The sequence below is a fragment of the Colossoma macropomum genome, unplaced genomic scaffold (genome assembly GCF_904425465.1).
Source record: "Colossoma macropomum unplaced genomic scaffold, Colossoma_macropomum, whole genome shotgun sequence".
Classification (NCBI taxonomy): domain Eukaryota; kingdom Metazoa; phylum Chordata; class Actinopteri; order Characiformes; family Serrasalmidae; genus Colossoma; species Colossoma macropomum.
The window spans coordinates 23,073,761-23,091,649 of NW_023494795.1; the positions used below are offsets into that span (position 1 = coordinate 23,073,761).

The window sequence follows — 17,889 nt, forward strand, 5'->3', positions numbered from 1 at the left end:
TCACACAAAAATCACTTAAGATAGAATTCTCCTTGGCCTGGTTAGCAAGTGTTAAAATATTTATTATTGCCAGTCCTGCCAAACCTTTTTTTTTTATCACTTTCTCTTAAAACGTGCCCCCCACTAAAAAGTCCCTCCTGACACCCCACCCACAGTATTTGATTGACAGGGATGCCATGTTGACAGTGAAAATGCAATTTCAAACAGAACTGCAAATACATTTTTACTTTGTCAGCATTTGAATTTGAATGATGTTTTAATAATAGACACACATATGGGAATGCAATTGTAAAAAAAATTGCATTTGAATTGGTAAAATGTCTGGAACGTGCTGCCATAGTGATGACATGACAAACATATTAATAGCTTCTAAATAGCAAATGTTATTATATGATCAACTGTAATTATCTGTCTAAATTTATAACACTGTGAATAGCTGTTTGATCAGCAACATTTGCTCACTCTTTTTCGAATATGATTATTGATGCTGTACAGCTTTCTCAGTTATTATGGAATCATATACAGCTCAGTTCATCACCAGACATTTCTAAATTTTACAGCTAAATTTTACAAACTGTTTGAAAGAATATTAACATCATATTAGAATCATATTACACGTGTATCTGCAATAAAATCTTTTTATGTTATCAAAGACTGTGATTCCAGAGTTAAGAAGATAGGTGTATATGAGTTATGGATTTAATCTTTGCATCTCTGTTTTATAGCTATATGATGTCAAATGGTTATAAACCCTCGCCACTAGAACTTTCTGATGTAAAACTCACACCTGGTCAGGAGGTTCTGGTTGATAAACTGGCCGAAAACGCTCACAACGTTTGGGCCAAAGATCGCATCAAGCAAGGATGGACCTATGGCATTCAGCAGGTAAATCTCTACCTTTCAGTTCATTAGATTTTCAGTAAAAGACATCAATAAGGCCTTGATGTAAAGAAAAATGTCCACCTTCCTGAGAAGGCTTTGGGAAAGGAACTCCACTGGGCTCTGACAGACTTTATCTGAAGTGTTTTGGCCTTTATTATTCAAAGGATTTGAAGAGCAAACGCAATCCTCGGCTGGTGCCATATGCTTTGTTAGATGAACGCACAAAGAAATCCAACAGAGACAGCCTTCGAGAGGCCATTCGAACACTAATTGGATATGGATATAACATCGACCCCCCTGACCAAGAGAGTGAGCATGAATCTATATTCTCTGTATTAGCACATGCGTATGAAACTATGATTATACAAACCATCTTTGAATATTTGAACACGCCTAAGGTCTCACTGTTTTTCGTTTGAGTAGGACCATTCCTGGCCTTACAATGTCACTATTTTTCCCACAGCTGCCCACGTGGTTGAGAAGTTGAGTGTTGAAAACATTCGTTTCTTCCGTGTGGAGAAGACCTACGCAGTAAAGTCTGGGAAGTGGTATTTTGAGTTTGAGGCTGTGACTGGAGGAGAAATGTGCGTGGGGTGGGCCCGGCCTGGCTGTAGACCAGACATTGACCTGGGAATGGATGACCAGGCCTTCGTTTTTGATGGCTACCGAGTAAGTGTCATGCATTCACTGCTGTTTTTTTGCTTCTCTTTTTGATAGACTTGACCCCAGTTTGTCAGTGGGGTCCTTCAGACTATCCCCTTCTCAGTTTCTTCCCTTTACACTGGCTTTGGGAAAGGGCAGCGGCTATTCAAAGACATAATTGTGGATAAAGCCAATTAGGTTTCCGAATGTGTCTCTACTTAAATGTGAAAACTGCCTTGCAGGGTCGCAGGGTACACATGGGCAGTCACTTCTTCGGAAGAACATGGAACAAGGGTGATGTGGTGGGGTGCATGATCAACATGGAGGACAAATCTATGATCTTCACCCTCAACGGAGAGATTCTCATCACTAACAAGGGCTCTGAGCTCTGCTTTGCTGACTTTGAGACCGAAGACGGTGAGCTTATGATAGTTACCAGAAAAACATGAGCAATATCCTGTTTTCAGTTATACCAAACTACAGTACTGTACTAGTCGGAGATCACTCTTTGATTTCTACTCAAAATGGCCATTAGATGCAAGGTATTAATTTTTTAGCAGGAAAAATTCAGAAAACAGATTTAACAGAAATTTACATAAAATGACTAAATACATTTTTCAGTATTTAGTATGTCCAAGTTTTTCAGGAGACTTGCTTTCAGTTTACCAACATAATCTGTGGGGATATTTTCCATTGCTCTGAAGTTCAGTCTAAGAATTGGGTTATATTGTCATGATTCAAGTAATCCCAAACAATGTATTGCCTGGAAATTAAATAGATCAAGGGTATTTTTGCACAGTGCTGTAACAAAAACAATTCAAAGTATGGAGGCATAATACAGTACTCTACATGCTTATTGTTTGGCATTTATTTGTGAATTATTTATTTGTGATACTATTAATGGTATGAAAAGTGTAGTGAAATCATTCATTATTGGAAAATAATAGCTTACTTGCAGTGATTTAAGAATGATCTGTCAGTAATCAGTGTGAATTAGTTTTTGACTTTTCCCATTAATGGTCAGTTTTGGGAAGCTTTTTTGAATGTATGCCTGTTCTCAGTGACTTGTACTTTTTCCAGGGTTCATCCCAGTCTGCAGCCTGGGCCTCTCCCAGATTGGCCATATGAATCTGGGTAAAGATGCCAACACCTTTAAGTATTACACTATGTGTGGCCTGCAGGAAGGCTTTGAGCCTTTTGCTGTGAATATGAACCGAGAGGTCCCCATGTGGTTCAGCAAACGCCTTCCCACATTTGTCAATGTGCCGGAAGACCATGAGCACATTGAGGTACAGTTAATCAGAACAGGAAAGCACTTCTGAAAGGTGTAACTTTCTGATGTCTTTATGATTCACAAATAATTGGGCATCCACCTGTTTTCATTCATGTTTAGGTGACTAGAATTGACGGGACCGTGGACACCCCACCATGTCTGAAAGTGACCCACAAGACCTTTGGGACACAGGCTAGCAACACTGACATGATCTATTGCCGATTAAGCATGCCAGTTGAGTTTTATCCGGGTCCCAGGAAAGTCACAAACATCAACGAAGTGATCGCTGATGACCAAAAAGCCAAGAAAGACGACAGTGGAAAGATAGATTATAAAAGCATTACAAAGGTACAGTCTGGCTCTATGCTTGAGTGGCTGCTGCTGCTGACTGATAACTAGGAGTGTTATTTATTAGTGCATCTACTTCTACAACATGCACTTTGAAGGTGTTAGCTATGTTCTTAAGTCTGAGCTCATCGTCTTGCTTCTTGTTTCAGTACTTCTACTCGGTGAGAGTGTTTGCAGGTCAGGATCCTGCATCAGTTTGGATTGGCTGGGTAACCCCAGATTATCACTACTACAGCAAGAACTTCAGCTTGAGCAAGGTCCGCACAGTGACGGTAACTCTTGGGGATGAGAGGGGCCGTGTTCACGAAAGGTCAGTTCTTCCCTCACACTCTCAAAGGGATCTTAAGAGTGACTGTGTAGGGTGTGCTTTGATATACAGTACTTTGGAAAAGTCAGAAGTCATCCATCAGTAATTTAAATTCCAGTCAAAATGGACATTAATTACAAGTTATTCTTTTTTAAGGAGATATTTCTGGGGAGATTAAACAGAAGATAATTCACTTGCATAAGGAAGGGTAAAGTGAAAGGAAAAAAGTTAATAATAATAAAAAAAAACAAAAAAAACAAAAACAACAGAAGTTTCCAACTGGAATTTTAAAAATTTATTAAAATATAAATGAAAAGAGGGCGGCACGGTGGCGCAGTGGGTAGCGCTGTCGCCTCACAGCAAGAATGGCCTGGGTTCGATTCCCGGCCGGGCGACCAGGGTCATTTCTGTGTGGAGTTTGCATGATCTCCCCGTGTCTGCGTGGGTTTCCTCCGTGTACTCCGGTTTCCTCCCACAGTCCAAAAAAAACATGCAGTCAGGCCGATTGGACGTGCTAAAATTGCCCGCTAGGTGTGAGTGTGTGTGTGACTGTGTATGTCTGTCTGTCTGCCCTGCGATGGACTGGCGACCTGTCCAGGGTGTATCCTGCCTTCCGCCCAATGACAGCTGGGATAGGCTCCAGCACCCAGTAGGATAAGCGGTTTAGATGATGTATGTATGTATGTATGTATGTATGCATAAATGAAAAGAAATAAAGAAAATGGGACTGCTAGCAACCATGCAAGATCTACTAGACTACCAAAACTGTCACTATCTAATAAACAGCACTTAAAACTTCCATCTTTAAGAGAAAGGAGAAAATCAGTCTCCATTCTTGCTTCAGAGCTGAAAAAAAATCCTTTCACTGTGAGAAGACAATTTAGCGCAATGGGTCTGATGTGTAGCTGTCAAGAAGCCCTTACTGAGAAAAAGAAATAGACAAAAAAGAAGAAAATTTGTTAATAGGTAATGGTCTAACCACCCCAGGATTTGAATTTGAAAATTTGTTTCCACATAGCTCTGAAAACATCAGAGTCACATTAAGGCCACTTCTACCTGGTAATGTGAACGTAGCCTAAGACTAAACTTTGGAGGTGTGGAAAAGTATCCTTGCAGATTTCACTCTCAAGTGACATGCCTCTCTATTATGATGGAGTTCAGGAACTGTGTATTATTGTATTTCACATCCTGCTCTACTTCAACCTCTATGTTCTTTCTTACACTATTTGTCCAGTGTGAGGAGGAGTAATTGCTACATGGTGTGTGCTGGAGAAATTTCCAGCAGCTCTACAGGACGCAATAATATTGATCTGGAAATCGGCTGTCACATTGACCTGGACTCTGGCCTGGTCTCATTCACTGCCAATGGGAAGGAGTTGCCCACTGCATATCAGGTATCCTGTCTTCAAAATACTAAAAAAATAAAGTAAGTAGCTCTGTAGGAGCACAGCCTATGCAAACCACAAACACATGGAAAATGGAATATTTTTTTTGTGATGTCCATTCCAGGGCAGTGATATCAGTCCAAAAATTTAACTTGTCCTTTAGACATTAGCAAACAATAAATGAGGTTGTTCAACATTAGCTTGTAATGAAACCTTTTAGAGAGCCTCCATTACCACTTATGGGAAGACCAATTTAAAATTAATAGAGTCCTTTGCTGACTCTGATCTTAGTTTGCCTGGGGCTCTGAATCTAGAAGCTGAACCAGTGCCAGATCTACACTGGCAATAGGGAGTGCTCAGAGTCAGTATCCTGTCTGACAGCAGACTGGATACACATTCATCCTGACAAATGTTCAGAATATTGCTTTATCAAAAGAGAACAACTCCTGTGGTGCCTGAAAGTAAAAAAGTTTGATGTTTTTTTTTTCTTCTCTGTCGTGATATTATCAGGTTGAGCCCAACACAAAACTCTTCCCTGCTGTGTTTGTTGAGCCCACAAGCCCCAACCTGTTCCAGTTTGAATTTCCAAAGATCCAGGTGGGTCTTTTTTTCTGGCTTATCTTAAAGCCATACACGAATGACTTGAAGGGCACTGGCTGTGCCAGTATTTCAATTGTAATGTTATCTGTCTGTCCATTACCCTACCTCCCAGGATGCCATGCCCTTGTCTTCAGCAATTTTCAAGAGCTTACACAGTAACCCCGAGCCTCAGTGTCCTCCACGGCTGGATGTGCAGACTATTGTGGCTGTTCTGTGGAGCAGGATGCCAAACACCTTCCTCTCAGTGGAGACAGCCCGTGTCAGTGAGAGGCATGGCTGGGTAGTGCAGTGTCTCGAACCTCTGCAGATGATGGCTGTGCACATTCCTGAGGAAAACAGGCATGTGACCTCTTATTTGAATGCAAATACACTCTCATACATTACTGTTTAAAAGTTTGCCATGTTGACATTTTGTGTTTGTTTATATGAATTAGTTTCTATAAATTAATAACTTTGATAACAATGTAAGTTTAAACCTCTTCCAGATGCAATAATTTTGTAAATTAGTTCCTATAAATGAATAACTTTAAAAACAGGCCTCTGGCCTGGTCTCATTCACTGCCAAGGGGAAGGAGTTACCCACTGCATATCAGGTATCCTGTCTCCAAAATCCTAATTAATAACCTCACTAAGAATGTGAGTTCAAACTTTGTAATTATTTTTAGATTTTGTTAATTAAAATATTTAAAAAATATTATAAAATTAGAAAAAATTATATTTCAAAAATTGTCAACAATAATTGAATAAAATGATAACTAATGTTCTAGTAACATAGATTTTTTTGTCAAGTTATCTACCTTATGAACTCTGGATCTTATTATGATTCTCAGTGTTGTACAGCTTTCTCAGGCATTTTAGAATCTTTTACAGCTCTGTTCATCGTTCTGTATACATCTAACATTTCTTTTTTATTTACAGCTTCCTAGTGTTCTAGTAATTTGAAATCTGTAAAGTTGCACAGAGCTCGCATATTAGATTCATTTTATACATTTGCCTGAAACCACATTGGTGTTACCTTATTAAAAACATTGATTCCAAACTTTGAACACTAGTGTAGACAAACCTACTAAAACACCTTTCAAGCTGAAATAGTGAAGGGCTCTGTGATGTAACATGTAAGGGACTGACTGGCTGATTGAAACAGGATTTGATTCCTGTATATTTCCCCAAATTTCCACAGTTAACCCAGTCTGAAATATCAAAACTCAGATGTTCAGACAACACCAAACTGCAAACAAACAACCTATTGCGAATGCGTCATTATTGTGATCCGTTCCAAACAAGAGAATTATGCATCACAGCATGCATTCATTTCCTTCTGTATAATCTGCGTGTTTTAACGTTTGCCTCGACAGGCGCTCATGTCATGCGTGCAGCACAAGCTGCTGCTTATAATGGTAGACAAGCAATTAACTAATAGCAAAGTAGTGTGTTTGATTTTGGCAAATGGAATGTGGAACATATTTTTGGCCAAGCATTAGCAATTATGTTCATATTGACAGTCCAATCAATCATATAGATCTAGTATGATTTATTTTCGTTTTATTGCTTAATTGTGGCACACACAGATCGTAAGAATATTAGTTTTAATTCAGTGTAATGGGTAGAATAATTTACTATTTAAATGCAGTGATACGCTATGATATCCTAGTGAAAGTTAAAAAATATGCTGTTTTTGAGACTAAAGAAGGCAAACATGAAAGTAACTGAGTGCTTGTTTCCTTACCAAATTTCTGCCCAATCAACCTATATGCATAAACTGATGCGCTATTGCTGAGAAATAGATGTGAAACCAACCGAAACCAAATGAAAAAGATACAATGTCACAAACACCCAAACTCTGGACTAAATGAACTAGATGAAAGAGTCCATTAGTGGGTCTAGACCTTCATTCCTCAGCCTTGTAACTACATAACATTCATATTAGTTTTATAAACTTCAGTGTGTAATTTATAGTACAGTTACAGGAGAAAATGCCTTAAGACTGATAAATGAATAATAAGTCTAGTATTTAAGATGTTAAATGCAGACTTCCCCAATGGCCTCCAGGTGCTTAGATATCATGGAGCTCTCCGAGCACGAGGACTTGAGACAGTTCCACTACCATACTCTGAAGCTCTACTGCGCTCTGTGTGCTTTGGGAAACACTCGAGTAGCCCATGCCCTCTGCAGTCATCTTGACCAATCCCAGCTCCTCTACACTATTGATAACCAATACCTATCTGGCCAGCTGCGCGAGGGCTTTTATGATGTCCTCATTAGCATCCACCTGGAGACAGCTAAAGAAGCTCACCTCATGATGAACAATGAGTTCATCATCCCAGTCACAGATGAAACGCGAAGCATCCGCCTCTTCCCTGACAACTCCAAGCGTCACTCTTTACCTGGCGTGGGCCTGAGCACGAGTCTCGCACCTCGCCTCAACTTTTCCCCTCCATGTTTCATGATCACCAAGCGAGAGTACCTCTACAGCCCCCAGCTCCCCCTGCGTATACTGAAGGAGAAAGCCATCAGCATGCTGACGGAGGCGGTGCAGGGTGGCGGAGCCCACATCCGAGACCCTGTAGGGGGCAGTGTGGCGTACCAGTTTGTGCCAATTCTTAAACTGATTGGCACTCTGCTGATCATGGGAGCGCTAAGCAGTGAGGAAGTGAGGCTCATCCTGCTTCTCATCGAGCCCAACGTGTTCACTGAGAGCAAAGAGGAGGAGCTGCAGCTTGCGTTGCCAGAAGAGGCAGCCGAGAAGGAGGAGACGAGCAGCAACGAAGAAAAAACAGTGGAGGCAGGAGAAGAAGAAAGTAAGGAATCCAAGCAGGCACCTAAAGGCCTTCTGGAAAAGAGCCTGCCAGAGTCAGTCAAACGTCAGGTGAGTATTCATCTCACTCTGATTATGTTTATCTGAAAAAGCTGAACCCATCTGTCTAAATCTTTGAAAATGTCTAGAAACATGCTTTATGAAACTTATTGCAGCTCAATACTTTACAGACACAAAATTAAATGCGCACTGCTGTTTGAGGGTTTGGAATTATGTTAATTTATTAAATAATATCTTTTAAAGTTACACAAGTTTTATTCTAATTTGGGAGAACAATAAGCAGTTATTAAATGAAAAATAATGTACTGTAATATTTTCCTCAAATTTTATACCTCAGGAATTAATCACCACTTCTCTGGATATTAAACTTTATTCTTGATGTTATACAGTTTTTTCAGTCTTTCTAAAATTATAATTAGCTCTGTTCATCATTCTGGACACCGAAATTTCTTATTCTTTTACAGCTTCCAGCAAATGATTTGTTTATTATATTATTGAAAATAAGTCCAGAATGGTTTAAGCTTTTCTGTATCAGTGTACCAGTACTGGCACACATCGAAGCGTTCACTTCCTTTTTTTATATATTATTTGTATGCATCAAATTGTCCAGCAATACAGTGATACAGTATGCCATTAGAAAGCTTGAAATCTCGGGATTCGATGCCTGCAAACCATTTTATCATCTGTTATTCACAGCATTAACTATTCTCTCATTTGCAATAGAAGCACCAAATGAGCAAACGCTAGCAAATCTGTGGGTCCTTCAAAGCCTCGTCACTATCCACAGACACATCATAATCCAAAACGTGGACTTGATAACATGGCAAGAGTCAGAGATCAGTTTAGAGATCTATGAGTCAGAAATAAACTCCTCCATTCTAGCCTCTGTTACTCTGTGTCAGTAATATATACAATTATTCTGACAGTTGGGAAAAAAATCTTGAAAGTGTTACTTTTCAAATGAGACCAAGATCATCACCAGAGCATGTGGGAAGAGTGCTCCTTTTACTTGGCTATGATGTTTCAGGCAAAAATGGAGTAACAGTCAAAAGGTTAAAAATTTTACAAAGTGTTTTTTGCTGGTCACTTCACAGAATTCTGGTATTACCAATTGTTAATTATGTAAAACCATAAAGCAGGCTACAATAAACTCTATTTTAGTTGTGTGATTTCACCATCACATGTTTGTCTCTCTTGCAGATGTGTGAACTGCTGCACTATTTCTGTGACTGTGAGCTGAAGCAGCGTATTGAGGCCATTGTGGCCTTCTCAGACAGCTTTGTGGCCAAGCTACAGTATAACCAGAAATTCCGCTACAATGAACTCATGCAGGCCCTCAACATGTCTGCTGCTGTCACTGCCAAGAAGACCAAGGAATTCCGCTCTCCTCCTCAAGAGCAGGTAAAGCTTCTCAAGGGAACCTAAAGGGCTTTTTTCTTTATTTTGTACTGATATCTTATTAAGACTGTCACTATTGATTGTATTAGTCATTGAGTCGTTACTAATAAAATAGCAATTATTTTGAGGTTTAGCAGTCATACATACACAGTTTATTACACAATTCATATTCATGAAATTAGTAAAACATATATGCTTTTGTGAGATCCCGCAGGTATGGGTTTCTCTCTTCAGTGATGCTCACAAAAGTGATTTGAGTGTTACTGAGTGCTAATAAGAGTAGCCAAAGCTAATAAAAAACATGCCACATGCATCTGTTTTCATTAGCTTTGACTCAAAGCTGTGGAGAGTAGTAGTACGAGCATTAACCTTGCCATTTATCTAATTCTGTCTAATTTGTGCTTCACATAGGTCCAGTGGTGCATTAATGAGTCAGCTGTTCCCAGAAGCTTTCTGTTTCACATTTTTTATTTGCACTTTACCTTCAGCAGATTCATCACCTCTTCCATTATTCTCTCTGCCACTGTTTTGGTGTTGATAAAAGAATCTGCTGCTTTGTTCTTTCCAAAATTGCATTTTTCATATAAACCCTTTTATTTTAGCCACGTGTCATTCTACACTGTTGTCAGAAATAAGCCTATTCCGTATCCAGGGCAACAGAGAGGTCTGTCATGGCATAGACACAGCATATTTCTGTTTTTGAAATGTGAATGTTAGAAAAGGTCAGAGTTTTTTGTGCCTCATAACTTATCATTTTTTCATATTCAAATTTATAACAACACGTACATGTTAAAAATAACGTGTATTTATTGTTTAATATTTACATTTATTACCCCTGACTTGCCACATGATGGTAATTTTTTTCAAGAGATGAAAAGCTGAAATATAAACACAAACTTGCTCTTGAGCTCATACACTATGTGTTTCTACCAGATTAACATGCTGCTGAACTTCAGTACTGGGGAGGACTGCCCCTGCCCCGAGGAACTCCAAGAGGAGCTTGAAGCCTTTCATGATGACCTGCGACTACACTGTGGTATGCCTCGAGCCTCAATATCTATCTCACTTTGTCTAACATAAATACACATACATTTTTTGCACAGCATAAATGTTTATTATTCTTTTATGTTATATGTGCATGGATTTCCAGTAAAACATTCAAGGAAAGTTTAACATATACAGACACTGCAGACATTCAAATCTGTCCGAATTGGTTTTATTTATTTATGAATTTTTATAGTTTGCCCCATCATGTTCTGAATTGTTTACACAGTGACTGAACAGAGCTAAAATATTGGCTGGGTATAAATAAAACATTACTTTTACATGTCAGTATTTCATTCTTGAAATGTAATTGTTCAGATTTTTGCGAAATTTAAGTTTTATGTAGTATGCTACATTTCTATCAGCTCTACATACTATATTTCTATCAGATCTCTGAATTATTTAGTTCTGCATGCAGTATTTGAAGCTGCATCATGAGTTCACAGCTAAATATCCATTTTTGAGCATTTTGCATGGTTACATTGGTTAAAGTTTTTGCTTTTATTTTTTATGGAAACCCATGACATGACTGGAGAAGCCCTTGGTGATTTGGCATGGAATGACCCAAAATGGTTTTTCCAAATACAAGTGCAGTCCTGAAGGACATGCAGATAGAAAACTCTGTATTCTTGTGCCTATGCAGGCATTCCCATGGAGGAAGAAGAAGAGGAACAGGACACATCTGTCAAGGGTCGTCTGCTATCCTTGTTATACAAAATCAAAGGTCGCCCACAGAAAACTGAGGAAGAACCATCAGAGCAAGAACAAGCAGCTCCAAGTAAGACAATATCACATATTAGAACCAGAATCTCTTTTCTTTGCTAGCTACTTTGTAATGTAAAAAAAAAATTACAGTATAAATTCATGTCTGATTATGAGTAACATCTCATATAAGGAAACAATAATTAAGGCATCTTATTCATAATTGGTCAGTTTTTGATCAAATGGCTGCTGTTGATTATGTAATGTAATGAACGAATGGTAGACCTTTCTCAGCACAGCAGGGACACAGATGGGGTTGTGACATGATGATGTGTGTGGCATTGATATGAGGGTATCAGGCACTGCTGTCATTGCTCATTGCTGGCTTAGGAGTGGTTCACCACCCAAAAAAATCAAGCCAAAAGTGGCCCTGTGGTCAGATACTGACAATTAACAAAGCTAGAAGATGGCTAAAGGAAAATATGCATAAGTAGATGGGCTAAAGGAGCTACAATAGTAGGTGTGTCCAAGTGGCTCATGTGGAAGATTTCAAATCAGCTCAGTCGGCTGTGTAAAAGCTATTAAGGTGATTGACAATGTGCCAAAAGGTGGGTTTTAAAACTCATCTGCAGCTCTAAATAAGTAGGCCAATTTAACAAAAATATGGCCTGCTCAAGTGCGAAATGCAGTGTGAGGCAATCTTATTTAAAAAAAAAAAGTCTCTACTCTCTGAGCCGAAAATGCTGACCTAAATGTAGGTCTTCAGTGATTAAAAAAGTGTTGACCAAAAGGTTACCTGATCAATAAAAACCTCTCTGCTGTGTTTGCTTTAATGGGTTCCAAAATTAAACCTGTTCTCTGGTGCAAGCAAGCTTAAAATATTTCCAGCTGGCTGAGCTAACGTCCCCTTGTAAGAGTCATACAGCCAAGCACATAACATACTGATCCCTCAACATTCACTGATGAAACAAGCTTCAGATTTGCTTTCACGTAAATGGTAGGAAGCACACATGATACTGGAAGAGCAAGTCATGTAGCAGCCATATAGTGTGTATTTCTTGCTGTAGGGTAGAAGAGTATTTGAGCAGTTTGACTATAGATAGCCATCCTAAAGTTCTTCAATTAAAAATAAAACATTTTGATTAAACAATAGAGACTACTATCTGTAGTCAAGGTTTCAGCATTGATATCAAAACAGAAAAAGTGATATCTTTATTTACCACCCAAATAATATCTGGTTAGTGGTGGTCCTGTGGTGGTCCCTTTATTATCAGTTGTCATGGTCCTACACAGTGGACCTATGGTAGGTTTACCTGGTAAAATGGACACAGAGTAGGGACAAGTTAAAACCCGTGAATGTGTGAATCTAGTGCGTTTCCTGAATTTAAAATAATACAGTAGATTTTTCTGTTAAAGCATGGCAGCTTGACTTTCCTTTGCATCTGGGTCTCCGACCATTTTTGCTAAAGCTGAAAGAATAAAAATTCTTATTCTGCGTCTTTTAATTGATCGTTGCAAATAAATCCAATCATAATTTAAACCTCAGTCACTTACTTATTTTTCTTACATAGAGAAGGAAAGAGGGGGAAAGCTTTTTAAGAACAGTCTGGACAAGGGAACAAATGTTCTGAGAAATGTAACTGAATTGGTTTATACCCTAAGAGATATAACAATTAAAAAAGTTAATCAAACAACACAACATAAAAACAAAAGGTTAATGGAACCTAAAGGCTCCTAAAGGCTAATGGAACTGAGATTGCAACTACCAAACAAACCTTGCAAAATGTCAAATGCTCATCAAAACAACCACTATTTTGACAAAAATACTAAACTTTTTCATATAAGAAGTGATCTAATTGGCTAGAACATCCAAAAGCATCCCATGCCATTCACTTGCATTTTCATACATTTAGATGTCTAATACACAATGAAAGGCTGACATTAGTAGGCCAGGTAGCTGTTTTTAAACATTATTTCCCCTTCGGGTCGCATTGGCAAATGTGCTAATTTATCATAGATGTTTTAAAATGAGCTTAAATATGGAAATTTTCAACAATCATATGAATCATCAAAAATGTTTATTACATAGAGCAGACTGGACATTCAAATGACACCACTAGGATTTGAGGAAAGTAGAAAGCGAACAACATTTTCTTTCTAATTGTGGAGCTGCTTTTACTGGACCTTACAAAATTCACAGACTACTGCAGAATGCGTTACCATGGAGACTAGGTGGGCAGACCCTGCTGCTCTGCAACTGTGCATTGGCTAAATGGACTGTAGGCTGGACTTTGTGCATTAAACACTACTTCAGTTCTTGCACATTTTAGAAACAGTGTAAAACAACTTTATGCAGTTTTTCATATAAAAACAACTGCCTAGATTTTTAAATCTAAGTCAAAACGTTGTTCCATCCTGACTTTTACTCCCAAAACAGTTTTCCAGTGTATTCCAGCCCATGTTTGCTGCTGGATGTATCTAATTAACAGGCACCTCATTGTATGTAACATCTAGGCAGAGAAACAGTTCTAGATGTGCCAGGACCATGTAAAAACAAAATAGAGAACACCATTAACACTATAGCATAAAAATCACATGACAGGAAATTAAAATTAGTCTAATTAATTGACTGTGTTTTAACATACTGATGAGCATTGCTGAGAAACTGACTGTAATATGACTGCTCATCCTATAATGATAACTGTCTTGGCGTAAATAGATTGTTCTGCTATATTGATCTTTTCTGATGAAGCAGAGACTTGTGGAATAACTGATTTAGCTGACTGACACTGTATCTTCATGCTCATGTTTGTAATGATATAATTTTGTACTGACTAATGGATTCTCAGCTTACCCATAAATGCTGTGGTGCAGAGGCTGAGGGGAGTCGCTGAATCATATTAATATTCTGTTAGCTATACCATGCACCTTATGGCAGTCTTGACAAAGGAAGAATGCTAATGAACTGTAGAACCTCATCAAGCTGTACAGAAGACAGGAAACAGAACTTTAACCTCTAAAAGCCTAGTTATTCGACAAAATTAATTACATTGTAATGTAAAGAACTGCATATATATTCTGCATTGACAGGTTAGAGTCTACATTTTTGACTTTGACATTTTACTTTTGTTTATGTAACAAGAAATGACAGAAATATGTCAAAAAAACCTAATGAGATTGTTTTCTTTTCACAAAAAAACACCACACATATTTCAAGTCATAGCAGAAGAGTGGCTGTTTTACTAACAAAGACAAACTTGGAATGGATTAAAAGTTCAGAATCCACACTTTAGAAGGGATTGTGAAAAAAGGGTTTGACTGGCCTTTTGGTCTGTTATTCTTCCTAGTGTTGTTCATGTAGGCAACAATGAGAAGACAAAATGATTTTTAAAAATGCACAAAAACAATCCAGGTCACATATCTCTGTTCACTCAGCTAACCTGAAGGAGCTGATCTCTCAGACGATGGTGAGTTGGGCTCAGGAGCACACCATCCAGGACCCGGAGCTGGTGCGCAGCATGTTCAGCCTGCTGAGGAGACAGTATGATGGCATCGGAGAGCTGCTGCGTGCCATGAGAAAGAGCTACACCATCAGTGAAAAGTCTGTGCAGGATGCCATCAACCTGCTGGCCTCGCTGGGCCAGATCCGCTCACTGCTTAGTGTCCGAATGGGAGAAGAGGAGGGCCAGCTCATGATCGACGGCCTGGGGTAGAGACACTCATGATACACGCCTTCCAGTTAGAGCTGGGCGATATGGCCAAAAACGTTATCACGATAAACAAAATTCATATCGTCCGATATCGATACATATCGCGATAAATGTCAAATCATGATTTCTTTCACGTTTGAAGGCTGATTTTGCTCCTGGGTGGTTAATTGTGGTTTTAAACTATCATTTATGGTCCGATCATGACAAACACTCGGCAAACAGTGGAACATTTCACTAATCTGTCATGGAAGAGTGGGAGAAAGTTTCTGAGCTGCTTTTATCAGCTTGAAATGCACAGCTGCAATTTTTGTAATAGTCATGATTTAAGAAAGAAAACAGATTATTGTTAGCTGTCTGGTGACGAGCGCTCGGCTACCCCGTTACAAATGCTAAACAAGTGGCCAACAACAGAGCTAAACTCTTTAGTTTCTCAACAACGTCAACTCAGTTCGGTAGGTCACTGCTGTCACTCCTACCACATCCATGTCAGAGCATATCACAGTATTCAGACACCAGCTAGCGACGGCTGGGTTTCTCTATGCTACCGTAGTAGTTTGAGGGGTGAACCGCAGTATATCTGACGCTCGCTGTGTAAAAGCATTATCTGCAGTGTGAATCTCTCGCACCAGTCAAACAGAGTCCTCCTTTTAGGTATGTTTAAACTGAAAGCGGTGATTTTGTGTCTTGTTTGATCTACCGTATCATCAATTCACTGGGTTGTGCCGGAGCGCCACTTCAAATTAGCCAGCAGCTAAAAACAGCTAGCCTGGAAAGATAGCGCTCTCCCGCCTCCCAATGCCTCATAGCTTCCTCAGTTTACTTTCGAACATGAACCCACTTCTTTCTTTCACTTTCGTTGCTCGTGAATGCACTAATACTAAAATATGACGGTTTGGCGCTGTAACACGGCGCTGCAGACGTGATTTAACACCGCTAAAGTTGTTAGGATGCATGGAAAGAGGTGAGTTCACCGTAGGACAGTACAGTTACGTCACTTATCTTGTCACTCACACTCGGTCACAGGAGAACAGATCGCCGGTCGCTCCACTCAAACAGGGACTGTATAACTCCGCGTTTCAGCCGTTGCTAAAGTATATTTGGCGACCCTTTTTTACTCATGGCCCCACCAGGGCTTTCGCTAAAACGTGGAAGTGTGAGAACGGTGTATTATATCGAACATTTATCGAACCTGTCTTATCGCTCTATCGAGGAAAAGTTATATCGCGATACTTATCGTTATCGTTTTATCGCCCAGCCCTACTTCCAGTAGTCATGGTGAAATAGTTACTTGCCCAGTGCTGGAGTTAGGTATGGGGTTAAAGGAGTAGTTCATTAGATGGTTTCATTGGTCATTCCTCACCAACTCAAACAGGCCCTAATTGGTGAGATCATAGATCTCAAATAATTATTTCAAGCAAAAACTTGAATTTAATTCAAGAAACCATGTGAAATTTCAAGACTGTGCTCCATGTAGTTTTTATGTTTTTTTTTTTAAGGTTTGCCCAATCGGGCTCTAAACTGCATCTTAAATTCTGTAAATAAATAATCACAGTTTGACTGAATTGAGATGAAATATTAACTGACACAATTATTACATAATCACACAATTTTAAGTAGTTGAACCGATCGCAATGCTTTTCCATAGTTAATAGATCGTATCATATGTTAATGTTACAGCAAACGGAATGTAAATTGGGTGTTTTAATCAGTCTGATTGTGGCAAATATAACACCTTTAGAGGGTGGGGGTGAGTAATGTTTGTTTAATTGAGCTTGAGCTGTGTCTGTCCTCAGTTGGGAGCTACTTAGTATCGACAGCTAGGAAACAAGGTAGCTTATCAGCCAATTTGGCCAGTTTAGGTTTGTGCTTCAGTAGTTGCTATGAAACACGCTAAAACAAAAACAGAATGTGTCTTGGCTGATCATCTACATTTGTGTTAAGGGAAATTGCATAAATTCAATTTTTTTTTTTAAACTGTTCTTTTGAATATTTTTATTGCCCACTGACATTTAAGTACTTTTTGTTATTTTCACTTTCTCACAGGGATATTATGAACAACAAAGTGTTCTATCAGCACCCAAATCTGATGCGTGTTCTAGGCATGCATGAGACAGTCATGGAGGTCATGGTCAACGTGCTCGGAGGAGACAAGTCTAAGGTACATGTGTTTTTCTGTATTAATGATTTGAGGTGGAAACTGAATCAGGAGCTGCTACAAGAGTGCCACAACTGCCCCAGGACAAGTCTTTTTTAATTTGGCAAAGGCATGTGTTGTACATTTTAGTTGTCAAACCCTCTGCTGCTATACTAAAAACTGGTCTGTCAGTTGCAGCAGTCTCTGCTTAGGGCTTTAACATTAGAGAAAATGTAGCTGTAAAGAAGATGAGTTGTTCTTATTAGCTAGTCTCCAGGATAGTGCATATTTAAGCCCAAACACATGACGTCTAGCCTCTGGTGACAAATAACGGTACTTTATTAAATTTTGGACGCCTGAATTGGACTCTTTGTATTTAAATTGTGGCATGAGGGGTTTGAGAATGTAGTTAAAATGGTCATTTGTCTACTAGTGATGATACTCGAAGATCCCTACTTGCTCTTAATGAACTCCAGTGGGACACTTGAGGTTCCATACTGGCTGCTGTTGTTAAAAGCTGCTTGAATTGCAAGCACAAGACCGGTCTGTCAGTAACGTCTGTCTTTATTGAAGTCACAGACTTCAGCAGACAGAGAGCCTACCAACACTTAACAACTTAATACCCCTAATGACTGATGGGGTTTTAGAG

The 17,889-nt window shown here is 39.1% G+C and overlaps 1 protein-coding gene across 1 annotated transcript in view; it reads left to right on the forward strand.

The window, feature by feature from the left end:
- Positions 1 to 17,889, forward strand: part of ryr3 (ryanodine receptor 3) — a 117,491-nt gene that overhangs the window by 56,190 nt on the left and 43,412 nt on the right. The window contains exons 25-40 of the mRNA XM_036581904.1: positions 726 to 885; positions 1,047 to 1,191; positions 1,346 to 1,551; positions 1,767 to 1,941; positions 2,605 to 2,813; positions 2,918 to 3,145; positions 3,295 to 3,455; positions 4,687 to 4,846; positions 5,348 to 5,434; positions 5,550 to 5,776; positions 7,487 to 8,303; positions 9,453 to 9,653; positions 10,584 to 10,686; positions 11,338 to 11,472; positions 14,832 to 15,105; positions 17,150 to 17,264. Coding sequence (XP_036437797.1) covers positions 726 to 885; positions 1,047 to 1,191; positions 1,346 to 1,551; positions 1,767 to 1,941; positions 2,605 to 2,813; positions 2,918 to 3,145; positions 3,295 to 3,455; positions 4,687 to 4,846; positions 5,348 to 5,434; positions 5,550 to 5,776; positions 7,487 to 8,303; positions 9,453 to 9,653; positions 10,584 to 10,686; positions 11,338 to 11,472; positions 14,832 to 15,105; positions 17,150 to 17,264 — 3,403 coding nt within the window. The remainder of the gene's footprint in view (positions 1 to 725; positions 886 to 1,046; positions 1,192 to 1,345; positions 1,552 to 1,766; positions 1,942 to 2,604; positions 2,814 to 2,917; positions 3,146 to 3,294; positions 3,456 to 4,686; positions 4,847 to 5,347; positions 5,435 to 5,549; positions 5,777 to 7,486; positions 8,304 to 9,452; positions 9,654 to 10,583; positions 10,687 to 11,337; positions 11,473 to 14,831; positions 15,106 to 17,149; positions 17,265 to 17,889) is intronic.